The 25,721-nt window shown below is 56.7% G+C and overlaps 1 protein-coding gene and 1 long non-coding RNA gene across 4 annotated transcripts; one reads left to right on the forward strand and one right to left on the reverse strand.

Annotated features, from left to right (window-relative positions):
* Positions 1 to 633: 633 nt before the first annotated feature.
* KCTD15 (potassium channel tetramerization domain containing 15) lies at positions 634 to 20,541 on the reverse strand. Of its 3 annotated transcripts, none has more exons than XM_039231941.1 (7): positions 20,523 to 20,541; positions 13,363 to 13,458; positions 11,701 to 11,793; positions 10,892 to 11,067; positions 5,860 to 6,004; positions 3,166 to 3,471; positions 634 to 2,061 (listed from the first exon to the last, which is right to left on the reverse strand). In XM_039231941.1, exons 3-7 carry the CDS (start codon positions 11,764 to 11,766, stop codon positions 1,903 to 1,905), a joined length of 852 nt encoding a protein of 283 aa, XP_039087872.1. In that variant the 5' UTR covers positions 11,767 to 11,793; positions 13,363 to 13,458; positions 20,523 to 20,541; the 3' UTR covers positions 634 to 1,902. The 3 variants fall into 3 exon arrangements, with proteins under 3 accessions (XP_039087872.1, XP_039087871.1, XP_039087870.1); XM_039231940.1 differs by lacking the exon at positions 20,523 to 20,541 and adding an exon at positions 15,104 to 15,232; XM_039231939.1 differs by lacking the exon at positions 20,523 to 20,541 and adding an exon at positions 15,104 to 15,232 and having other exon boundaries at positions 13,363 to 13,461.
* LOC120231721 lies at positions 6,212 to 9,922 on the forward strand. The gene is made up of 2 exons (XR_005528391.1): positions 6,212 to 6,483; positions 8,968 to 9,922. It is a non-coding gene; the product is annotated as an uncharacterized LOC120231721 (long non-coding RNA).
* Positions 20,542 to 25,721: the final 5,180 nt, after the last annotated feature.

The raw sequence follows: 25,721 nt of genomic DNA on the forward strand, positions 1-25,721 counted from the left end.
TGATGGCGTCTGCTCTGTGGCCTCAGATGGGCTGAGGCTGCTCTGTGCTTCCTTCCGGCAGGCAGGTGGGTTGAAGCTGGTGCCCCTTACCGGGCATGGAAAAGGGTCCTCGCGGGTTAGAATGTAAGGACTTTACGGAAAAACACAAAAAGACTCATTAAAACAGGGGGCGCACCCCTGGACAGAGACCCAGCGAGGTCTCGCCCCGCGCTCCAGCGACCTGCAGTTCTCATGCTGGGGGCTGCGTGTACCCTGGCTGGCCACCTTCTACTGCTCTCTGGGGCTCTAAAGAGGATGCCAACCAACCTCAACCAAAAGCCAGACAGGGGAAATCTCAAACATTTAAGAGTGGGTTCAAAAGCCCTTGGACACCTTCTGTCTGCCTTTTCCCCGCTCACATCCGGTTAGGGGCTGTGAATCAGAATTCAGAATCTGTGCTGCCCAGAGGCGACAGGCACAGCGGAGAGGAAACACCCAAATGCAATAAATAACGGGCCGCTCAGGACCCTGCGCCTCCCCCTCCCCCAGCTACCACTGCAGGGTCTGCTGGTTCTCCCCAGCCCCCAAACCACCCCACGCTACGTGGAATGTGGGACACGGCTGCTGCTTCTGCACAGGACGGAGCCTGAGTCATTCGCTTTATAGCATCATTTATGGCATGAACTAGGAACGTAATGTGTTTACACAAACACACGACAATTGTACATCGGCATCTTTACAATATTAAAGGAGTCATATACAAGTCTACAGGCATTGTTACACAGCACGGTGCCGTTGGGGGCGCCCCTCCGAGGTCTCCCCACCGGGGGGGGGGGTTGGGGGAGATGGGGAGCCAGCGCGCAGGGAAGGGTGACAAGGCCGAGGTGTCCATCTTTGGGCCTGTCGTCTGGGAGGGAGCAGGTCTGTGAGGACCCCGGGGGCCAGTCCTTGTTGGAATCAGGGGCCAGCAGCCCCAGGTATGCCTTGTGTCCCAGTCTTATTGGCTGGCTGGAACAGTTTAATGCAAATTCAGTGTGCATATTAGTGTGGGGAAATCGGAGCTGGGGACGGCTTCCTGAGCTGGGGACCTGAAGAACGCTGACACATGGGCCCCTTTGCCGTGGGGCCCGTTCCTGAGGTAAGGATGCGGTGTGGCCCTGTGGCTGGTCTGGAAGCCCCTGGGTACCGTTGGGTCAGGTGACTCCCCAAGTGTGGCCTGCACCCTGGGTGGCAGCAAAGGTGAGGGTCTCAGATGGTTCCAGAGCCACCCATCCCCCCACACCCACCCAGCCCTCCTCCGGGCAGCCCTGCCCCCCAGGAGCCCTTCTTCAGTTGCTATGGTGTCGCCACTCTTGCATCCATCTCTGGAGCAGGGGCCAGGGGTCTCCCAAGCCCCACTCTGCGGGCCCCTGGGCCACGGGGAGCACGCGGCACATCCAGCTAAGAACTGAGCACCACATGAAGAAGCGTTGGTCCCTGTCGGCCTCTCTGGCTTGTGCAGTTAGTTACTTCCGTCTTAAATACTGTAGAAAAATAAGCCATCTGTGACGCAAGGAGGCCCGGCGGAGTCCGCCACGCGTGGAGAAGGATGAACGGCTCCTCTGGAGCGGGCCGGGAGGCCGCTGCCGACCCTGCCTCGCGGAAGGCTGTGCTGGGCCGGGGAGGCACAGTGCCCCCAGAAGCGTCCCCACCGCAGCATCTTTGGGTCACATCAACGGTCCTTCCGCAGGCGTGCCTCTGGCGTCCCACGTTCTGTTGCCGGGCTCCCTGGGGCTCCCTGGGCTGGCTTTGGACCCTCCAGCCCCACCCTCAGTCTCCTGCCCACCGCTAAGCAGGCACAGGCAGAGCTCCCCAGTGCCGTTTCCGGGGCCCTGGGGGGGACCCCCAGGGCCACATGGCCTCAGGTGGGCACTGAGGCAGGGCCTAGTCCAGGGGCTCCTGCTTTATCCGGACCGCAGTAGGGGTGGGCTGCGGTCGCCGTTCCTCCCGGCAAAGCACATACTCGCTGAACTGGGAGGAATCCACGCCGCCCCCACAGGATGCGGCCACGCTGAAGCCCCTCTGGAACAGCCTCTCCAGGACCTGCCGGGGGAAGAAAGAAGTGGTCAGCAACACCCCGCTGCAGGAGCCGGCCTGGCCTGGCCAGGACAAGCTATGCTCTCCTGACAGAGACGGCCAGGCGAGCATCCACAGGAGGGACAGGGGCAGCCAGACCCCGGGTCCCCTTGAGTGACCAAACCTGGGAGGCTGCCCCACCCTGCCACTCGCAGGGGTCCTCGGACTCCATCAGAGGCAGAAAGAGTCTTTGGGTCCCTTCGCTTCTCCAGGATGCACTGCCCCCTCTCTCTGGAGGCGTGGTCCCAGCCCCCTCCCCCACCTCACTGAGGCCCCACTCAATAGAGACCCTGCCCTTGGCCTCTGGGCAGCCACCTGCTTCCCCGAGCTGTGAGTCCCAGATGGTGTGAGGCCTGGGGGCTCATCAGCTCAAGGGAACTCGGGGTGGGGAGAAGGAGGAGCCCTCTTGGTGCCTTGAGTCTCTACAAGCCTCCATGTCCACAAGCCTCTATGAGGGTGGGGTCTTGTCACTGTGTCTGAGGCCTGTGTCCCACAGGTAGTAAGAGCTGACAGACTGTGGAATGTGTGCATGGTGGGGGAGGACGGGCCTTTCCCCCGCAGTGCCCACTCTGCCCGAAGCCTAAAATAGGAGTCTGCTCTTAGGGCTGGAAGAGCTGGTGCAGAATAGGCCCCATGCATGTGACACCCGGAACTGCCCTGTGCCGCCATCTGGGTCAGCAGGGTGCAGGAGGGGGGCTCCGGGCCACCTCCACTCAGCCCATCTGAACTGCCACTCCTATGGCCTGGGTTTAATGTGAATCTAAAGGAAGATTCTGGGTGTCAAATGAAGCACACTTTGTTGAAAATACTCTGGGCCATTTTTATAGAACATCCTTTTGGGGGAAAAAAAAAAAAAGCACAGATCAATTTTTTTTAAGTCCATCCCCCAGGCGCCATCATTTAATTATGAGCGGGACATAAATTATGCATCGACACATTGTTGCCTTTTCTGTGAGATGGCACAGAGGGCTTCACCATTTCCTGGACCGCGCCTCCCTCCACCCAGCCCTGCTGCCGGAGGGCTGTGGAGAGGCAGGGGTGAGGCGGGCGCGGCGGGCGCAAAGCGCTCACCTGCACGGAGTTGAGCCGGCAGTAGCCGTTGAGCGGGAAGCGGATGACGTGCGTGGGGTCCTGGTTCCAGCCAGCGTTGACGGAGTTGCACATGACGTCCCCAGTCTCGGGGAAAACCTCCTCGATGAGGGCCTTCTCGCCACTGAGCGCGATCCGCTCACCCAAGTCCGGTGTGACCCGCACCACCAGGCAGTCGCAGGCGCGGCTGCGGCGCCGCTGCTCCTGCTCCTGCTGCCAGCGCTCCAGCTCGCGCACCATGGGCTGCAGCTGGTAGTACCGCGCCTCCTCGTAGAGCAGGCTGAAGTCCTGTGGGCATGCGCAGAGGGGGTGGTGGCGGGTGGGGGCCGCTCTTTCCAAGGCCAGCTCCCCTCCGTGTCGCGGCCCTGCCCCAAGCAATTTCGTGTGGACTGGGATGCTTGTACCCATTGTACAGATGGGGGAAACGAGGCTCAGGTGAATGTGTGCAGGCACAGGGGTCTGGCCCTGACCGAAAAGCAGCAGTTGGTGTCCACCTTTGCCAGATACCTTGCACTCTTCCATGTGGCCCCAAGCCCCTGGAGCAGAGGGAGGCTTCTGGAAAGACCGGAGGGCTGGACTAGTGGAGCCTGAGGCTGTGCCTATGCCTGAGGACCTGCTGCCTTCTGAGAATCCCAGAGAAGTGAGGCTGGGCTGGGCACAGAGCACCCTCGTCTGCCCAGAAGGAGCTCACAGCCCAGCAGCGAGGCAGAGCCCACCTCCCTGGGTTGGATTTCCTGCATGCTGTCTCCCAGCCCTGAGGTCTCTGATCATCAGTTACTGACCTCAGAGCCTCAGTTTCCTTGTCTATAAAACAGACATAAAGACTTGGCTCAGAGAAGGGGGGAGGGCCAAAGGGCAACAAAATGCGCCAGGCACCGGGCCCACCCTGCTCTAGCAGGCAGGTGAGGAGGTGTCTGGGAGTGGGCAGCCCAGCTCATGCTGTGTCCCCCAACACATGTGCACCCATATCTGATGCCCCAGCCCTGAATAGCTCAGGACCCATGACTCGGGCCAGTCACTGGGACTCAGCTCAAGGCTGAGCTGGGAGGCCCAACCCCCAAAGCAGGGCCCATCCTGCAGGCCCTAAGTCCCTTCCTTCCTGCTGCTTGCCCCAGCCTCTGGAACCGGTCTGAGGGAAGCCCAATTTCGAGCCCCTACCCGGTCCTGTCGTCTGTCAGGAACCCATCCTGTCCCCCTCCACAGGGGTTCCCCAGGGTGCCGTCCTGGGCATCCACTCTTATCCACACCAGAGGTTTTAAATGGTATCAGCACACATTTTTCTTGATGGACCAGAACTTCTCCACCAGATGCCACATCACCAGTTCCATGCAGGAGTGAGGTGGACACTCCCTCCAGCCTGGCTTACCCCTGGGCCTCCATGCATCCCCCCAGGCCGCGAGCCAACGACCGGGAGGCAGCCTCAGGAATGCCCCCACCCCCACGGATTCATACCGCAGCGCTCTATGGCCGAGTCCTAATGTAAATCTAATCTGCCCCTTGCCTCCATCTTTGCTGCCTCCAACCTGGACCAAGGCCTTCAGGAAATCTCCCTTGGCTTCCTGCTCCGGCCCCTCACCCTCCATCATCTCCACACAGCAGCTATCTTTCTGATCTGCAGATCTGTCATTCGCTGCTTACATCCCTGCCTCCGCGTTCAGGGTAAAATGCCAGCCACATGGCGAGCTGGCCACCAAGATCCTACTCAAACAGCAGCCTCTTTTCCCGGCCCCGTTCCTATAGCCCCAGGCTGACACCTTCTCTCTGCCTCTGGACGGTACCACGTTTCTCGCCAGCCTACCCGCTCACCAAGACCCTCACAGCTGTTTGCCCCTGCTCCTCCTTCACCACCCAGAGCGTCCTTCCCTCTCACCCCCCTGGGGCCAGGCTCTCCATGCTTCCCCTTTACCACACTCGGCTTCTAGGAAACATTTGCTACCCCCCCCCCCCCACTTCCAGGGAATTCAAGCATTTTGTTGTTGTTCAACATCTGTCTTCTCACTAGATTGTAAGTGCGATGGGGACCCATATCTGCCCCAAATTTCACTGTATCTTCGGCCTGACTTTGGTTGTTGGGACCCAGCCTCAGTTGGATGGACGACAAAACAGCCCCAGGGCCATTGGTCCTCTAGGTATAGCAGGGAAGGAGGGAAGGAGGGAGGGAGGGAAGAAGGAAGGAAGGGAGGGAGGGAGGAAGGGACATTTGCTGTTTCGAGCCAGGCCTAAACTTCCTTCCTCTGGGATCCCGGAGCTACGGAGGGGCCCAGCACTGAGGTGAACCCCCGGAGCCAGGTCGGCTGCCCTGGACAGGCTCACTCCAAAAGGGGGTAACCTTTTGTTTAAAAGGTACTGGGTTTGCATCAGGCTTTCCCCTGTAAATTGCTGACAAGGAGCAGGCGTGGGAACCTCTAAGCCCCATATCTCTGGCGCACGACTGTCCTTCAACACAGCAAACGAAACAGGGTAAACGCCGATGCTTAATTGTTCTTACACCCTGATAAATAAGCTAAAAACGTGAGAAAACAAAATTAGTTTAGAAAAACTGATTTAGCCCTCGGCTCCATCGTTTAACTTTTTATGGTTGCCATGACGACCATGGGTCCATTTATGAAGTCACAGCGTCCCCTGTGTAATGCCACCGCACAGGCAGCGCTGGGGAGCTGCCGGCTGCAGACTTACCTTGAAGTCATCCGGGAGCAGCAGTTTTGACGTCCGCAGGAAGCTCAGGACGTAGCGGAAAATCTCCCCATCCCGGTCGATGAAATAATGTTGCTTTAAACTGTCCAGGACGATGGGCTCAGTGCCATTGAAGAGGCGGCTTATTCTGGGAGACAGAGAGGTGGGACGTCTGACGGAAGGGCCCGTCCACCTGCCCCGCCCCCAGCCCTTAGGGTCCGTCCTGCTGGAGGGGCCAGGGGCCTCACGTGGGTAACTCTGGGGCTGCGCCAACCTGTGACAGATGTGCGCATACACCAAGGGCGGCCAGGCCACAGTCCGACGGGACACTGGCACTTGTCGTATACTCAGCCTACACTCACAAGCCACAACCAGAGAGAGACGCACCTGGCTGCAGGCACCCGCCTGCGGATGTATGGAAGGCCTGGAAAACTACAGTGACTCAAAGACACGGCCTCCTTGCCCCATGCACACCAAGCCTTGACAGACAGACCCACCTGGAAAACTCCCACTGACCATCAGCCACCCCAGCCCACAGCCGCACACCCAGCCAACACGTGTAAGCCAGGCAAGATGGTCTTGGGTCCCGCACGTCCACCGCGCCCAACCCCCACGGATGAGCATCAGGTGGGACACACCTGGGCAGGAGGTGCAGGCTCACATGGTCCCCTCCCTTGCAACACGCAAATCACACGCAGACCCAGACACACCCAGGCACAGGACATGCCAGCCAACACGAACCAAGCAGAGACACAGCCACGTACCCTGGACAAACTCACAGGCAAACCATGCACTCACACGGGAGACCCTGGGGGAGAAAGGGAGGCAGGCAGGAGGGACAGCAAGTGCCACATCACACATACGCTCAACAGTGTGCCGTGTTTGCACACGCCGCGGAGTAAACCGTCTACACGCACCACAGTCTACACATATGCACGCCCTCCGGAGTACCCACACGCATGCAGACACAGGTCCCAGCCCAGCACCCTGTCCTCTGAAGGGCAGTGGGTTCTGAGAGAAACACAGGACCTGCAGGATGCTCGTGGGGAGCCCCCAATGCCTGTCCCCATCCACTCCAAGGAGGACCCCTGTGGCCTCTCTGGTGCCCAGGGCAACAGGCCCCATCTGGCTAATTCCCCCAGGCCCAGCTGTGGACAGTTAGGAGCCCCCAGAAGGGGTGGGGACAACCAAGAGGTTGACTCAGGAGCAGGTGGGTGGTTGGCCGGGTCCCCTCAGTGACGGCACCCCCAGACAGCCTTCAGCACGCAGGGCTCCACACCAGCAAACCCTGCCAAGGTGGCGGCTTGCGGGTACAGCCCGGGAGAAAGGTGGCCTGGTCTGGGACTGAGGCCTTCTAGCCCAGCCTGCATGAGCTGGTGCCTAAGCCTCCTGCCTCACCACCCCTACCAGCAAGCACCCTCCGGGGCCACTCCCCTGCCCACCAACAGCTCAGTCCTCTGTCCACTCCAAGTCACTGCTCCACTGTGTGCCAGGACACGTGAGCTGGGCAGAAGCTGGGGGGCTCGGGTCCTCAGAGCCTCTCTCAGAGCTTCCCATCGATACTGTCCCCCACTCCGGTAGCCTGGCACACTCAAGGGCCCGCTCTGCTGAGGAGTAGCCCTGCAGTCAACCGTTCTCACTCTGGGCGCATGGCCCAGCCCCTTCCCAGTGGGGCTGTAGAAAGGGCAAGGCTGCCTCATGCACGGGCGTGAGCAGCTCAGAGCCTATGCTAAGGCGTGGAGAGGCCCCAGCCTATGGCACCCAGGACTGCGGTCACCCAGACACGACTCATCTCAGGACTCCTAAGGCCATGGAGCCCTCTCACCTCCCCAGGCCTGGGGGACACAGCCCCTGCTGGAAAGCCTTACGGGCTTCATGGCCTGTTCCAGCTGCCAAAGTCCCCAAGACCAGACGTCCACAGAGCTCAGGCATTCCACTCTCAGAATGAGGGCCACCCAGCACCCCAGAGATGAATGGGACTAAGCAACACTGCCCGTCCCATGGGCAGTCCTCAGCAGCAAACAGCCGAGGGCCCAGACATGGCAGCAGCCACATGCACAGGCAAGCCGGCAAGCCCACAGCCTCAGTCCCCCTGTGGAACTTTCTCCACTGCTCCTGGCTGAGGTCAGACCTGCTGTGTGGCAAGCAACGTTTGAGGCTAGGCTCTGCCGCAGCTCTCCCTGATGCCAGGGCTGGCTGGGTTCTAGGTGGTCCCGTTGGTCCACAGCTAGAAGATTCTCAATCCACCTTACTTTAAGACTGGTTCTAGACCTTTCCATCAGTGTCTCTCCAAAGGACAAAGGCCCTTCACGCCCTCAGGGTCTGAGGCTACCAAGGATGTGAACAGTTTGAGGGCAGGTTAGGACAATTGCCACAAAAGGACACGCCCCATCACCCCCCATCCCCGCCATCGCCTACAGGGTTTCGGGAGCCAGCTCCTCCTTTGGGCCACCCTCTGAGAGAGGCTACAGGGTTTGGGGATGCCTCTGACCCCAACTGATGGAGGTCTTTTGTTGAAGCTTTGGCTCCAATTTCCTGGATGTTTCAGTGGAAGGTTTTATTAGTAATTTGCTGCTTCCCACGGCCAGCATGGACACCGGCTCAGGACAGTGATGGCAGCAGCTCACGGATGTCCCACAGGGATGAGTGAGGTAGCAGCTCAGGGAGTTCATTTCCAGCCCTGGGCAGCCATGCTCTGCTCTCTATGGGCGAGGGCTCATGGCTGTCCCTGGGCCACCCGGTGGCAGCACTTGCTCCCGGGCGAGCCAAGAACCAGAAGCCCGGGCACAGTCCTGTGGGCACAGGGTCCCGAGGGTGTGGGGGGCCAGCCCCCTGGTCTCACAGCACTGCCCAAGGTGGGACTTTCCTGATACCCAGATTCCCCCGGGGTGACCTTAGCAGTCTTACTTCTCCATCCCTTGGTGACTCATGCATCAGTGCCACCGGGTGAGGGATTGATCTCGGTTTCCGGGATTGGTGAAGAAACATTTTTTTAATTTTAATGATTCACTGAAAGAAGGATGAGAGAGATCTGAGGGGCTCCTGCCAGCACAGCAGCCCCACCCACTTCCCAGGCCCGGCCTGACCCAATGTCCCCTGACTGTCCTATAGGTCACGCCACCCGTTGGCCTCCAGCTGAAGCTTCAGGCCCAGGGAGCAGCCCTGCCCTGATCCAGAAGCCATCCAGGCAAGAACAAGAGATTCATCTCAGAGCCCCAGCCCTGGGGAAAGCCTGCAGGCCGCCGTCCCCTCCAGGCACATCCAGCCACTGAGGGTCCCACATGCCAGATCACTGGGCCACATGGCCTCCGCTCCCCGGCGAGGGGACCTGCCCCACCACAGAGCAGGATGCTGGGCAAGGATGAGCTGCACTGTGGGTACAGGAGGGGGGGCCACCCCTTATCCTCGCTGCTCCCAGGCAGCAGCCTGAGGACACGAACGAGGCAGCCACTCCCCTTAGGCCCGAGCCATGATGGCTCTGGAAAGGCAAGTGTCTGATTTTCAAGAAACACTCTTCAGAGAGGTTGTGGGCAAGGGTTTTATGAATTTCACTCACAAACGTCGTCAACCGATTAAGGGATGATCTATCTCAAGCAACTCGGGAATGCCGCAGAAGGCAAAATTGAAATTAAATAAGCAGAATCCATCTCCCATCCTAGACAGAGCAAGCAAGCTCGCAGGCCACCACTGCCAGTGTGGCCTCATGGCTGCGGCCCCCACAAGGCCCCAAGTTCACAAGTGCCTGCCCCAGGCCTCAGCCTCTGCTGGGCAGAGGGAATGAAGTCTCAACGGCCATCTGTACCCCAGACTCCCCGAATTCTGACCTGGACTCTCTATCCACCTCCGGCATCTGCTCCTAGAGGGAGCACTCCTGCCCCGATGGAGGGCTCCGCCCCAGCCTGCACCAAGCTGCCACATGCTACGAATCCGCCATGCCGAGCCAGCACGCCAGCGCCGAAGCGGAATGACAAGAAAGCTTCCCAGAGATGATCCCTTGGTGTCTGGGGGATTAATTAACTCCTCTTGTTTTTTTTTTAAATGTATAAAACAAGGGCGATGCCCCGCAGCCCTGGCCTCCTGATGCTCAGCCCTCGACGGTAGCCGCCTCGCTGCGCCAGGAGCAAGCAGCCGTGGGCTCTGCGAGCAGCACGTTGCATCCATCATCTCCAGGAGACGCTCGGAGACCCAGCCCAATCTCCAAATGAGCCCTGCTGCTTTGCCAACGGGAAACTGGGTCCCTGGGATGGACATGCCTAAGTGGCAGGAGCAGGGCAGCTGGCAGTGCCCGGCACCTCCCACAATAGGCCCAGAAGCTCCAGGAGCTGGGAGGAGAGCAAGGTGCACTGTTGGGAGGCTCCTGGTCAGACACACGTCATCTACTATCATGGGTATGAGGCTCCTGCTTATCCCTGCCCCGGGTATCCCTGAGCATCCTGGAATTCCTAGCTACCCCCTGCAACTCTCCCTACCTACCCCCCTTCCCCCCAAGCCCAAGGGAGTTGGCTGCTACCCCTGAGGGTCTAGCAGTGGCCACTCAAACACACAAAGATGGGAAATTGCAGCCCCACCGGTCCCTCCCCTTGCGTCCTTAACCAAGGGTTAGAGCAGGAAATGGGATGAAACGCTTCTCTTCGACAGGGTCCCGAGGAGTATGCAGCATGGCTCACAAATGATCCTTTGCAAAGGCCAGGCCTGAGGCTCACTCAAGGGGACCCTGAAGGTACCCAAGATTCCCCCAGCCAGCTGCTGGCCACTTTCAGGTGGGGCTGGCCCTGAATAGGGGGCTCCTGCCGGCGGGTCAGGAGCTCCATCAGGCATGTTGGATGCCACCAGCATAGAGTCACAAGTACCTGTAGAAAGCATCTTTCAAGAGGTAGACTCGGCCTCCCAAACTCTAGTTCCCCAGGTCCAGGAGAGGCGGGCCCTGGAGAGGCTGCATGTTGGCTGGCAGAGGAGACAGAGCCCCCTGGCAGCGGGCTGCAGAGGATGGCACTAACCACCGTGCGCTTGGTGCTCCAAGGGGCTCGGCTCTTACCTGGAGTCAGGGTACTTGGTGAGCGTGGCCAGGCTGCTGGTGTACATGTGGCCACCCACATCGATGTGCACGGGCGCGTTGGACTTGGTGAGCTGGGCTGGCAGTGGGATCCCCTGGGCGGCCAGGGGAGACACGGGCGACCGGGTAAGAGACAACCGGGACATGCTTCCTCCCTCCTGGAGATGGAAACAAGGCGAAAACAAGAGTTTCTCCACGACAGGACTGCACACTCCCTTTTATTGCCAATGTGATCACAGATCTAATCAGATCACTTCTGCCTGTGCCTGATCACATATTCAGCTGACAAATTATGGCCACCACTGTAATTAAGTGTATTTGCATCATTTTCTTCAGAGTACCAGAGGGAAAAAGAAAGATGCTTATTAGCAATAAGAAATCAAGAAAAAAAATTTTCAAGGTGTCAGCCTCCAGGGGCATAAAACAAACTGCAAAATTCTAATTAAAGGTCGCGGGCTTATGTGTTAGATGTGAAATATCCCCTGACAAACGAATCACCAATTTGTGAATTGGGATTCAGGGGTTTTTGCAAGTTTGTCTCAGTAACGAGACACCTCTAAATTAGTGACTTCCTCAGCACCTAAGGCGTTGAGTTTTATACATGTAGTAAATTTCACATCAAATTAAGAGCATTTTTGTTTCAAAAAATACATAATCGTACAGCCAGTCAACAGCCAGCTCTTGACTGTGGCGGCGGGGAGAAAGGGCGGCGGGTGAGCAGGCGGGCGCTGGGGATAAGGGCAGAGAGGGGGCCCCCGGCCGCTGCCCCAGCCCACCCTGCTGGCTCTCACCGCAGTGCCGGCGCTGCCGTGGGCGTGAAGCGAGGACCCGCTCGGCCGCTCCTTGCGGTGAGGCATCTAGGCTTCCATCGCTGCCCAGAGTATCTGTGGGAAGCACCGACAAAACCACAGGGCATTTACTCCTCAGGAGTCGTGGGCGCTGGGTCGCCCAGAGTCAAAGACGCCTGGCTTCCTCCTTTCTGCATATGTTCTCTGGGACCCCACACCACACAGCCCTCTCCAGATTCCACCCGCCACTACCCTATCCCCACGCTCCAAAGCCGTAGCAGCTTACACACACACATTCACACACACACACACACACACACACACACACACACACACACACACACGTGTTTTCTGGGCAGCCCCATGTCTGCTAATTCGGCTAATGACAGTGCTGAAACATATGCTCACCATTATTGCCCCAAAATGTTTCAGAACAAATCTGATTTTCCTGGTATTTTGGTTCAGAGCCATGTTACCAAGCGTGTCTCCTCTTGCATCAGCAGAGAGCCCTGGGGACCACAGCTCAGGGAGGATCCCCCAGCCTCCCGAGCCCAGGACCCTGAACACTGGCTCCACAGGGTTAGGAGGCAGTGTGTGAAAGGCCAGACACAGAGAAGCCTCTTGAGGCAGAAGCCAGGGCACAGGGAAGAGTGAAAGTCACTTAGGAAGCCACCTCTCCCCTAGGGCACCTAAGAGAGGAAACTTATCTTTGTCTGCCTGGCCTCCACCTCTGCAGTTTCAACCCAGACCCCCAGAATGGTCTTGTCTGTGCCTAATGTATTCCAGACCCCCTCAGGATCATACCCCCCAAGGCACTAGAGAGCTGGCCAGAAGGAAACAGACAGCAGTCAGCAAATGGACCCTCTGTTCTGCTCCTCTCCACTCACAAGCGACGTTCTTCTGTGCCAGACCACCTGAAATAAGACTGTCCCTCGTCACTAGAAGCCGCCCCAGGACACTGCAGAAGGGCGGGAGAGGTCTATGCAGCCCCCTGCACTGACTTGAGCCTGTCTCACGGGGCACAGTGAACCCCCTCCCACACACCTAACACACACGCTGGCTCCCACAAGCCTAACCTGGACTTCTCTCTTGCAGGTTTGACTTTGTGCCTTGAAATCCAAACATCCAATTTTAAAACGTGGACCGAGGTCCAATGAGCATCAATACTGCAAATTTAAGTGAGCTTACTCTCTCCTAGGATCTGTTCTGCCCTCAGTGTCCAGGCACGTTCCCTGACATGAAACTGGGGTGGGGTGGGGGTGCTACTAAACAGGGATGTTTAATTTATACTCTCACTGGGGGGGCTACTCAGGGTCTGTGGCTTTTGGCATGCCTGCCTTCTGGCCAGCTCAGAAAAGAAAGGCAGGTCACTTATCTCAAGGAAGTTCTGAGAAACCAAAACAGACCTCAGGATGGGTTATCCTGAGGCTCTGCTGGGGGAGGAGTCACAAGGAGAGCCACACGGAGGATAAAGTGTGCTGGAAGGGATTCCCGTGGAAATTCTATCACGGCGGACTGCGCAATGTTTTCCCAACTACGAGGACACTACTCAAGTGACATTTAACACCAAGTACCCATCACAAAAGCTGCTCAACCCTGTTCTCATCCAGCCTCTTCTCCATCACAAGCACAACCTGAGGTCCACCCGCAAACCAAAAAACTCACCATTGGAAGCCCCAGGCTTTACGCCTCCACGCGAACCTCCAGGGCTGCCTCGGGCGAACGCATCTGTGCTGGACAACGACCCTTTCCCCGACACCACTGCTGAGGTCGGAAGCACAAAAGTGGGTGCAGTAAGAGACGCAAGTTCGTTCCTTCAACACCACCGGCAGACCCACGACCCAGCCCCAGCGCGCCCCGGCCCTCCCGAGGCTCGTCCAAACCGCCTGTTGCAGGGGCCTCCGCGCTGGAGCGTGCTCCAGGGCCTGTGGGTCTCCAAACTGGTTAGGTGTTGACCCGCTTCCCTGAGCTGCGGTGGGAGCCCCGGGTCCCGCGCCTGCCCGCCGCCGCCGCCGCCGCCGAGCCCCGCCCGCCAGAGCGGAGGGAAGCGAGCAGAATGCCACGCTCATTTACACACAAAATGATTTTGTGTCCCATTGTGTTCGCAGTTGTTCAGCTCTCTGGGGGTGATTAAACTGGCTGAGCTGCGGCAGCTTGAGACGATTTCACTAAATCGCTTCTTCGTGAAGTCGCTTCTTTGCTAAGCTGTTATTTTAACCATAAAAGGTAAACAGAAGGCGCCTCGCGAGCTCCCTTCAGCTCTGCGCCCTGGGCGCCAGCCGCGGGCGAGAGTGCCAGGGGCCTGCGGAATTATCCGGGATGGAGGGGGGAGGGCGGCGGGCATGCCACCTGGTGCGCGCCAGCCCAGCCGCAGAGCCCGCCGGCCGGTGTGAACTTCGGGGCGGCCGGAGCCGGCTGGGCCGAGGCCGGCGGCGCCGCGGGGCGGGGGTGGCCACGGAACCCGGAGTGCCTGGCCGGGCGGGGAGGGGTGTGCGGCGGGGGCGGGGCGGAGGACAAAGTTAAATCAAGAGGCAGACACTTAGAGACCACAGATGGGAAGCTCGCCTAATTAAGGACGTAAAAGCGCTTTTGTTCTCAAAGTTTATTGTTGCCGGGATTAAAAAAAAATTAATTGAAACTAATGCTGTTATTCACTCGTGCAGTTAAATTCCTTCATGCACATTTGAGACACGGAGTGAAAACTTGAAGCTTATCTTTCTGCAGTCGAGGTGGGGGGGCAAGGGATGACGGAAAGGCGTTTCGGCTACGGGAAAGGGGCATTTCCGAATGGGTGCCCCGTGCGGGCGTCCAAGTCAGGGAGTACCCACCGGCAGCAGGCGCCTGAGGCGTCCCCGCGAGGCCCGCCCAGGCCCCCCAACCCCGCGCGCCCGGGACCACCACCAGCTCGGCGGCCCCTCCCGCCCCGTCTCGGACTCGCGTGGTGGGCGTCAGACGACGCACATCTGTCCCGTTAGAGACTTTTTCCTCTCTGATTTGGGCGCCAAGCCGGCCCTGTGCTCCCCGAAGCTCCAGAGGCGTGAGCCTGGTGCTGACCCCGGAAACTCGCTGGCCCTGCGGGGCGCTCGGCCCTGCACTGAGGCCCGAGTGCCGGGACCTGCAACACCACCCCCCCACACCCCGCCCCGCGCTGCAGGAAGCTCGGCGCCCGCCAGCGTGGGGAGGGTCCACCCGGGGCCAGGGCCAGCCCACGTGGGCAATCCCCCCTCCCGCGCCAGGCCTTTGTGCTGGGTGCCCCCGCGCCGCCAGCCCCCGGCGCCCGGCGCCGGGACAAAGCAGCCGCCCCCACCCAGGTCCGAACCCCGGCCGAGCGACTTTCTCGGTATCATCGCCACTTTGGGGACAGGGGTGCGCGGCGCTGAGCGGTGGCCGCCCGCGCTGGGCTTACCTCGGAGCCGGAGCGGCGGATCGGGCTCGGGCGCAGCCCCCGCCCCCCGCAGCCGCCGGTCTCGGGCGCCGGGCGCAGCCTGGCCGCCTATGCTCGCTGCGCGGGTCGCTCCGGTCTCGTCCTGGAGTTACTTTCTCTCTCGCCCCCAACCCTCCCCCCACCCACCCCTCCCGCCCCGGCCCCCGCTCCGCGCGGCCCCTCGCGGCGCGGCGCGCCGGGGCCTCCCCTCCCCGCCCTCCCCTCGCCTCCTCCCCTCCTCGCGGCCGCCGCCGCCGCCACCGCCGCCGCCTCTTCGCGCCGCTCTCCGGCTGCCCTCCCGCCGCTCCCACCTCCTCTCCTCCCTCCTCTCTCTCCAGCGGCCTTCCCTGATTGCTGGCGAGAAAACCAGCCCCCCGCCCCAGACCGTAGCCCGCGCCCCTTCGCGGCCGAGCCCGGACGCAAAGGGCAGCGATCCGGCTCCAAATTACCCAGCGCGGCGAGCGCGAGCGGGAGCGCGCGGCGACTCCTGGCTCGGGGCTCGGCTGCGCCGCGGGGCAGAGGATTAGAGTCGCAATTAGCTCCGCGCGCCCGCGCCTGCCGCGCTCGGCGACAAAAATGCGCCGTTTCCCCTCCTTTCGCCGGGCGATTCCCACCCGCCTCTCCCGGAGCCCGCGCCTTTCCGCCGGGGCCTCCGCCAGGACCCTCCCGGGAGCGGTGCGCCCAGGCCCCCGCGCCCTCCGCCGCCCAGCCCCCCGCCCCCCGCCGGCCGGCCACGCGGCGCCCGGGCCTCCTCCGGGCTCGGGAGGGGGCGGGGGAGAAGCTGATTTTAATCATTGTCATTTCATCTGATGTAATATTTCCCCGGGCGCTTTCAGCTGGGCATAAATTTTCGGCTCCCAAATAAGTAACACAGGGCACGTTTCTCACATTTCTTGACTCTTCGGTTACAAAGAGGAGAGCAGCCGCCGCCGCGGCGCCCGGGGGTAGGGGGCGGGACTTGGGAAGAAACTGGGCTGCGAGTCGGCCGGGGCTGGAGCAGAGCCGGGGGCCAGGGCCGCCCCTCCCCCTCCACGGCCTCCCTCCCCGGGTCTCGGCCCCGGCTGCCCCTCTGCCGGGGAGCAGCGCCGCCCGTGACGTCTGCGGACACGCGGTCGGCCACCGCGGGGGAGGGGCGCGCGGGGGGCGCCCGGCCTGCAGCCCGCGGCCAGATGCGCCATTTCCTTTCCGCGCGCGACGCGGCAGAGAGGTCTGCGGCCCAGGCTCGCCGCGGCCGGCGCCTGGGGCGCCCCTGCCGGGTCCCGGGGTCTTTGGCCCCTTCCTCCTCCGCTCCTACCTCCTTCCCCACCTTCCTCTCTCTCCGCTTTCCCTTGCGCCCCGCCCGCCCCCGACCCGCCCCCACAACTCCATTTCCCGACTCCTAGGAAACGGTGCGCCGAGTCTCTAGTGCGCCGGGCCTGCACTGCGCCCCCGTCCGGCTCCGGGGACGCCCGGGCCGGAGCCAGGCTCCCGCTGGAGGGCGGGTGCGCTCCGGCCGGGAGCGGCGCGGGGCCCCCCCTCGAGCTCCAGCCGGACCTCGACGCCCTCTAGTGGCCTCGCTCACGGGGGACGCTCGGGGCGGGGCCGGGGGGGGGATGGCGCGCGTGGCAGGGGGACCGAGGCAGGGCCTGCTTCCCTTCGCTAGGGCACCTCGCGCGTGGAAAGAGCGCACGGACCGCGCTTCTGTAACTTCTCCACGCGGGAATAAGCAGAAACTTTCCTCCTAAGGGAAGGTTTTATTTATTTATTTATTTTAGAGCTCGAACTACAGGAGAAGGGGGGAGATTTTCTCATTAAAGTTACATCCCTGCAGTTAGTTCAATTACTTGATATATGCAGAAGATGTTGTAAATTTATAGATTTAAATAGCTTACAAAGATGCCGCAGGCCCCATCAGTTAATTTCCTTAATTTATGGATTTTTAGCTGCTCCTAGAACGGAAAGGGGGCCTGGAAGTAGGTCAGGGATGTGTGCACCAGCGCCAGCGCGGCCCATGGGCTGCCCACTTAGCTCCCCACGCCCTGGCGCCCCGGGCTTCTGGGCTCCCAGCTCTGGCCTGACAGCACCACTCTGCCCTCCGCGCTGTGGCCAGGCCAGGCCCGGCCCGGAAGGTCGGCTCTGGTAGGTGGTGGAGAGCCCCAAATTTCTCCAGGGCTGCGCGGGGCCACGAAACAGCAAAGCCCCCGTCTACGCTCACCCAACCCGGCCCTGAAGGAATAGACCCAAAGAAGAAACGAAGCAAGTATCCAAATACTTTGATTTCCTGTTTCCTCCCTTAAATGCTGGCTGGGACCACCAATGGAGCAGGGTGTGGGTACCGCAAACTTATTCAGGGACAGAACTTACCCCCTTTCCAAGCTTTGCGGTGCTTGGGGGGAGGCGGAGCATGAGGAAAAATGCACCAGGCTGGTGTTTGAGGGGCAGCCCCACTGAAAACCTGTTTGTCATGGCCCTGGTGGCTCCTAGCGTCCCTCACTCCTCTCTCACTCTCTCCTAAGGTGGCTGATAGAGAGTCTTTGTTTTGTGTTCGATGTGGATGAATATATACATATAAATTCATACTTAAAAGATTGGTATAAACCAAACTGTTTTAGGAAGCCACATGGCAATGTGATTAGTATTGGTATTCATGATTTAACATTTCTTTTCCCACTAGATGAAGTTTCTAAGATTTGCAAGGTACATGTCAAGGACGGGTGTATAAATGGATTTTTATTTATTCACAACTCCAAGACTAATTGCTTCTCTTTGCCTCAAGGCCATGAGATTGGTTTTAATATGACACTTCAAAAGTATTCATGGAACTACAGAGATACTAAGTGTCATTGTTTAAGAGACAAATCTCACTGTGGTACTGGTGACCCTGAAAATAGGATGTTCCACTTTATTTTAAATTCCTACGTGTTTTTTTTTTAAGAGTTTCACTTTATACCAATGATATTAAAAATGCACGATTTAATCGAAACGAGAACTGACCATTTTGCAGGACCTTTATTTCCTTAATATCGCTGGGAACTTTGTTTTCATATTCCTGAATCCTTTTATTAAAGAGCTGAACTTTATGTGTGTGATTAAGAAGAGTGAGTTTGGGTCATAATTTATTCTCAAGTGTTTTAAAAGTTCCTGGCTAAATGTCAACCATCTTTTACATTGAGAGACTTGTGTATGGGTTGTGATAGGCATGTAATGATCTGTGGTATGTAACGCAAGGGTGAGGCTTTGTTTTGTTTTGTTTTGTTTTGTTTTAATTGAAGAGGTATAATTAGGACTGAAAACATATTGAAACATGTTGTGAAATGCATCTGGTTTCATTACTGTGGTCCAAGAGGCGAAATTGGATGTGAATCTAATCAGAATGTCACTTGCTCTATCAGTACATTGGACTAGAGCTTAAACCATTACAGTTTGTATTTTAAAAAGTGGGTTCAAGCCTGTGCTTGCTTTGAGGCCTCTCCGCAGGAGCTCATGTGAAACACGATGCAGGTCAGGCCCTGCATACAGGTGCTGCGGACAAGACCTCAGTCTCCAGATGCTTCCTAGTGGCTTCTGGTGTGATTTCAGTTGTGGCTGTTTGCAGACCGTGTTTAGAAACAAGGAGCTCAAGGGGCGCCTGGGTGGCTTAGTCGGTTGAGCGTCCGACTTTCGCTTAGGTCATGATCTCGCGGTTCGTGGGTTCGAGCCCCGCATCGGGCTCTGTGCTGCCTGCCAGCTCAGAGCCTGGAGCCTCTTTCGGTCTGTGACTCCCTCTCTCTCTGACCCTCCCCTGCTCACGCTGTCTCTCTCTCCTAGAAATAAATAAAACATAAAAAAAAATTAAAAAAAAAAAAAAGAAAGAAACAAGGAGCTCAATAAGGAAAGTAAAAGGAGATCCCGCAGTCTGCTGGACTAACTCAGCCTTCTCAGGAAAGCTGAGACCAGACAGCAGATAAGTAGGCTGAGACAGAGCTGCACAGCTGCTGCCCTGAAAGGGGGGGAGGGGGGAGGTGCTGGGGTTTTACAGTAGGGCTCCTCCCCCAACTCTAGGACCCCCACCCCCACCCCGGGGTGAAAGCCTGGCCCTCTTAGGTCTGTGACCACCTCGAGGCTCAGAGATGGCCCTTGACTAGGATAGGATGGAACTGACACCCACGTGGCCTCCACCCCAGAAATCCTCCTGGTTAGGACCTCAGAGAACCTGGAGACTAAACAGAAAGCTGAATCGTGGGATTTACTTCACACACACACACACACACACACACACACACACACACACACACATCCAAACTGGGTCTCCTGTCAGCTGGAGATCCACTCCTGGGAGAGCAGAGGTCCAGACGTGTCTCAGGGGTGGCACTGGGTGTGGGGGGGTGGTTGGTGGCCAGCATGCCCCTGCCTGTCCTTGAATCAGAAAATACAAGACCAGCAGCTGTCATGGAGCTCTGCCCTGTCCCCAGCACTATGCTCTGTGGGCACTTATGGCTTCTGGTGGGACGGTGAGCAGGGATTGCCTCAGGGTGCCGCAGACCACCCCGTCCTTCCTGCTTCCGCCTGTAGCCCTGGCATTCTGCTCAGAGCCAACCCAGCCTGCTTTCCCTGGGAGCCAGCAGCGGGCAGACAGGAATGACAGAAGACTGAGCTCTCCTGCCCAGGCATTCTTATGTAGTGGTGGCCTGTGGATGGCCTCTGGGGGACCAGGAACCACCTACCCAAACCCTGCAAATTGTTCAACACTTTGCATTTGAGCCTTTTTGCCAAGGGAAGTTTTAGTGTTTTTACCAGACTCTCCAAGGGTCTACCTGAATGTGGGTGCAGAAAAACCAAAGCTACCTCTGAATGGCTTCAAGATGGGGGAAGCTGATTCTCTCATGTAAGGGCAAGTGGAGGCTGAGTGGCCCTGGTGTAGACCCAGGGGCTTAGCAGAGTATTCAAGGACCCATGCTCTCTCCACACACTGATTGGCCTGCCCTCCTCTCTGGTCTCAAGATTCCCTCAGCTCAGTGCTTCACTCCTACTTGGGCTCTCTTGGAAGCAGGGAAATGATCCCATTGGCCAATTTACAAGCCAATCCCTGGGAAAGGGGTTAGCTTGGACCAATCAGATTTAGCCCTTGTCCTGCCTGGGGTTTAGTGTGTGTGAGCCCTGGGGAGGAAGAGGGGACCCTGGGCACAGTCAGGCTCTGCCTGGGGGAAGGGGGAGAGAATGGACTTGGTTCTGGGGCCTGCCAAACACTGAGCTGGAAGGAAGGCAGAAAGAAGCCCCAAACCCCAAAGGCACCTCCAGGGAAGTTTGAATCAGCAATGCCAATCCATGTCCTTCTAGGTCCCAGGAGACACTAGACCCAAACATGGAGGTGGCCCGGTAGAGCATGGCTACTTCCAGGCAGCCAAGCCGGGCGGCCGACCCCAAGGCCCCCATGCCTCCTCACCTTTAGGTTCCTCTAAGGTCTCATTCTTCTTTCCAGCTGCATTAGTGAAGTCCCAGGTCCTCCCGGCAGGATGGCGTGAGGGATGAGGCTGTTCGCTGTTCCCTGCTCCCTGGAGCAGCACCTGCTCAGTAAGGGAGTGTAGAATGGCCTGAAATGCCAAGCCTTGCCCCCAAATGACTTTGTGCGGCTGCCACTCTGGCTCTAAGCGACCAGTGAAGTGGCCGTGAGCTCACAGCACAAAGGGCACTTACTACAGATGGATTTGCACTGGTCCAAGGGTAAAAAAGAGTTGAGACAGTGAAGAAAGCAGCCTTTGGTCTGTTGGAAACCCTGCCCCAGGTCCCTTTCTCTGGCCAAAGCTCAGTACACTCTCCCTTGTCACAGGCAATCCCTTCTCCCTGGGTCTATCCTGTAGGGAGACAGTCAGGCCACTGCATGAACTTGGAAGTCTGAGTCCAACTGGGTGACCTTGGGCTCCATCTCTCTGAGTCTCAGTATCCTCCTGTGTACCAAGTACCAAGCTGACACCGGGAGAATTCAGTGCCAGAGCAGGTGCAAAGAACTTGCAACGTGTAAGAGCTCTTGAAGTGATGATGGTGAGCCTTCTGCCAGCTGACCTTCCAAGAGCCGCCAGCAGACTGTGGTTACACCCATCCTGACTCTGGTTGCAGTTGGCTAGGCATGCCCTCCCCCTCCTCCCCCAACAGGGGATGCTCGGGAGCCCCCTTGAATGGCCCCCTGGCTCCAAGACTTGGGGGTTAAAACCTCGTGATTGTATAATTAAGATAAACATATGTACATTAAAGAGGAGAAAGTAAAAGTTGCCTAACATTTAAAGATAAGACACAAGACTTCAGAGAAATTTCATGCTTGCTTCGGGCCATGCCCGTGGGGTGGAGCTAGGAAATGTCCTCAGGGCCCTCAGGGATAGATGGAATCCACCCTGCCAGGCTGAGGCCCCCGGAGCAAAGAGGAACCCTGGAGGGCAGCAACGATCTGCTGGTAAATTCTTTTCATTTTTCAAACTGTGAAAGTCTTCACTGTCTTTTTCAAAGTATTTTGAGATTTTAATAAAGAATATATTATCATTGTAAAAAAAAAAAAAAGCCACACACACACACACACACAAAGTGTATGAAGGGGAAACCAAAATCCTGTTTCCTTTTCCCAGAGAGAAATGTGTCAATGATTTGGTGTTTTCCAGCCAGTCTTCTTCCCGTTCATACACACAAAGGTGCACTAGCACACACAGACACACAAGTACACAGAATCACACACATATGCACACTCAAAGTCACAGACACAATGAGAGATGCGATCGCAGACACACATAAAGTTGCACAGATACCTGCATATAAATATGCAGAAGCACACATGTTCACACACAAGCAGCACACCTGAAGGGACACACAGCACACACACGTAATGTACACAGACACACAGAGCCACATAGAACCCCAGGCACGTGATGTTTAAACTATGGCATCGAACCATTTGTACTAATCAACAGCCTGTCTTTTCCCTACTGTATATTTCAAAATACAGAAAGTACGAAAAACACCCCTATACCCACTACCCAGATATAACAAATGTTAAACTTTTGAATATTTGCTTCAGATTCCTCTTTTAAAAATCAAATGAGGGGTGCCTGGGTGGCTTAGTCAGTTAAGCGTCACACTCTTGACTTCAGCTCAGGTCTTGATCCCGGGGTTGTGGGATCAAGCCCCACGTTGGGCTCTGCACTAAGCATGGAGCCTGCTTAAGATTCTCCTCTCTCTCTCTCTCTCTCTCTCTCTCCCCCTCCGCCTCTCTCCCCCACTCATGCTACTATCTCCCTGTAAATTAAAAAATAAATAAATCAAAATTAAACAATCAAAATCAAGTGAAATGATACAGACCAGTTTAAAATCCTTCCCTTCTCCCCTCCCTTAGTTGCTGCCCAGAGGTTGCAACACTCCTGAGCACATTTTTATACTTTTTGCAACATATGAATGCATTTATAAACACTGATAACTTCTATGTGAGCTTTAAGCTTTTAGATAAATGATATTCAACATTTATAGCTTCTTGCATTTTGTTTTTGCTACTCACTTTTGTCACATTACTGGGCATGGTGGGTGCCCTCCCTTTGTCCCTCCTTTGATGCACACTGGGCCTCTGCCTCCTTCCTCATCCCTTCCCTCAGCCAGCTCTTCTGTGTCTTATATGCCAGGGGCCCCAAAGGGCCTCTCCTGCTGCAATTGGGTCTTTGATGCATCTGCTGAAACCCGTGGTTCCTGACCACCTCAGTGTGGAGGGAAGGAAAGACTCTACTTCCCACCTCTCACCTCCCACCTCCTACCCCCCACCCCCAGGCTGCTTTTGGAAGAGGGCAGCGCCTGGCAGGTGATGTCCACTCTTTCCCTCCTCCCTTCTACGTCCTGCCTGCTCCCTGCGCTCTCTCCTTCTCCCTCCTCCTCTCCTCCTCCTCCGCCTCCACTCCACCTCCTCTCCCCCCTCCTCCCTCTCCCCAGCTTCTTCCGCCCTTTCCTCCCTCTCCCCCCTCCTTCCCTCCCTCCTCCCCTCCCTCCTCCCCTCCCTTCTTCCACCCTCCTCCACCTCTAGGCAATGCAAGCCTCTGGCTGAAAAGCTGGAAGGTCACCCAAGGAAGTGAAAAAAGAAAAGGCATCTTGATATATTTCAAAATATGCTCTCCCTGGGATGTTTTACGATTCTATTTTTACACTTAGGTCCCTTATCCTTTTATAATTAACTTTTGCTTATAGTGTGAGGTCAGGATCTAAGACAGAATTTGTTGTTTGAAGATGGCTAGCCAGTCTTCTAGGTGAAGCAACTAGTAAAAATTTTCTATTAGGATTTTGTTTGGGATTGGAGAGAATCAAGGTCTTCTTATTTTTGCTTTATTGCAGAAGGGATATCGGAACGCATGTATGTTGTAAAAAATTAAAACATCTATCCTTTTAGTATTTAGAATAATTACAAATTACCCCCCTCCCTTCAGCTATCTCATTTTCCTCCTAGGGGAGCCTCAGCTTAGTGTGTGATAGGTTAAATTATTGATTCCAATTTTTCCCTGCCCTGTAGGAGCTTTAGACATCTATACCCTTGTTACGGCTTCATGCTTGGCAGAATGTACTTTTCTGCTCTCTGATACGGGGCTGCACCAAAGAGAAGTTAGCTAACATGGCAGGAACAGAGACTTAAAATATACTCCTGTGGCTGTGGCTGCCTCTTGAACTCCTGGCATTGCAGAAGGAAGAAGTACTGATCTTCGAGGCTGAGCCCTGGAATAAGACCCATGGGGTAGGACCCCACCAGCTACCACAGATGCATGAGAAATAAATACCTTTTGTATACCACTGAGATTTTGTATTTCTTTGTCACACAGCAAAAGCTGACTGATACAGACTATATCCTTCTGTGTGTGTGTGTACACTCCCAATCTAACTTGTGTGTGAATGTATATAGAGCTGATCCTTGAACAACTTGAACAGCATAGATCTAAACTTCATGGGTCCACTGATAGCATATATTTTACAGCCTCGTACAGCAAATGTATTTTCTCTTCTTTTTTTTTTAATTTTTTAAATGTTTTATTTATTTCTGAGACAGAGAGAGAGAGAGAGCGTGTGAGCAGGGGAGGGACAGAGAGAGAGGGAGACACAGAATCTGAAACAGGCTCCAGGCTCTGAGCTGGCTGTCAACACAGAGCCCAAAGTGGGACTTGAACCCACGAACCGTGAAATCATGACCTGAGCCAAAGTTGGAGGCTTAACTGACTGAGTCACCCAGGTGCCTCTGTATTTTCCCTTCTTACGATAGTCTTAATATCTTCCTTTTTTACCAGCTGACTTTATTGTAAGAATATAGTCTACTGGGGGACCTGGGTGGTTCAGTTGGTTAAGCATCTGACTTTTGATCTCAGCTCAAGTCTTGATCTCAGGGTCATGAGTTCAAGCCCCGCATTAGGCTCCACACTAAGCATGAAGCTTATATCATACACAATGTGTATAAATTGACTGTTTATGTCATTGGTAAGGCTCCTGGTGAGCAGTAGGTTATTGGTAGTTAAGCTTTTGGAGAAGCAAAGTTATCCATAGGTTTTTAACTGTTGGGGGGCCTACTGTATGCCTGTTTACCGACTGGCACATTGGGTGCGGTTGGAATTCTTGGGCCCCTTGGAGCACTGTGCTGGAATCTGGTGCCCCAGGAAGAGCTGGCCTAAGTCCACCCCCTTTTCATCTCGCTTGACTCTGCCCCACACCTTCAGGGGCTTCATCCATACTGAATTCACATTGCCCACAAATGGCGGCCCTGTGGCTGGGATACACACGCTGGTGGCTGCTGTCCACCCTCAGGACAGGGACCTGAGGCATATGGCCAGGGAAACCCCAGGGTCTCTGGCGCACTGGTGCACACCGACGCATGTGTCCTCTTCATCTTGCCCAGTTAGTCTCTCCCTTTCAATAGATCCTCCCCCTTGGCTGCAACACATGTTCACATTCCCTCCCACTACAAGCACAAACAAAACTCTGCTCTAAGCCCCTTCCAGCCTCTTCCCTGCCTCCCTCCACCCATCCCAGCTGACGTGTCAGAAAGGATGGTCCACACTTCTTGTCTCCTACACACCTCCAGTCCCTCCTCAACCAATCCCAGTCACCTTCCAGGCTTAGTCCCTTCAACTCTCCAATGTCACCTCTTTCTCAGGTCACCAGGGACCCACGTCTGCTCGTTCCAAGGGCATTTCTCCATCTGCACGTTTCCCGGCCTCAGTGGCATCTGGCTCAGCTGCCACTTCTCTGTCCTCAGTGTGTTGGAGGGTAATGCCACCAAGTCCCCCCCCCCTTCTATTCCTGTGTGGGTTCCAGGACAGCACCGTCCTTCCCTGCCTCCTTTGAAGTTAGGTGAGGCCATGCAATGTGCTTGCCAGTAAAGTGTGGGATAGAGACCCAAGGAGCCAGCACGACTTCCCATGCCCCATCTCTGCCTGGGCAGTTATGGAAGCTGGTTGAGAGACGGAGCCTCCATCAACCTGGTGCCCGACTGACCATGATGAGTGAGTCCCTGCTGACCCACACAGGACCTGCACAGCTAGGGAGAAATAGACTTTTGTCTTTTTAGGTCTTTGAGACGTTAGGGACATTCGTGTCTGCATCATAACTTCACTTGCACTGCCTGTTGCACTTGACATCTGCAGAG

This window comes from Hyaena hyaena, unplaced genomic scaffold, assembly GCF_003009895.1.
Source record: "Hyaena hyaena isolate Hyena2069 unplaced genomic scaffold, ASM300989v1 scaffold_61, whole genome shotgun sequence".
NCBI classification, from domain to species: Eukaryota; Metazoa; Chordata; class Mammalia; order Carnivora; family Hyaenidae; genus Hyaena; species Hyaena hyaena.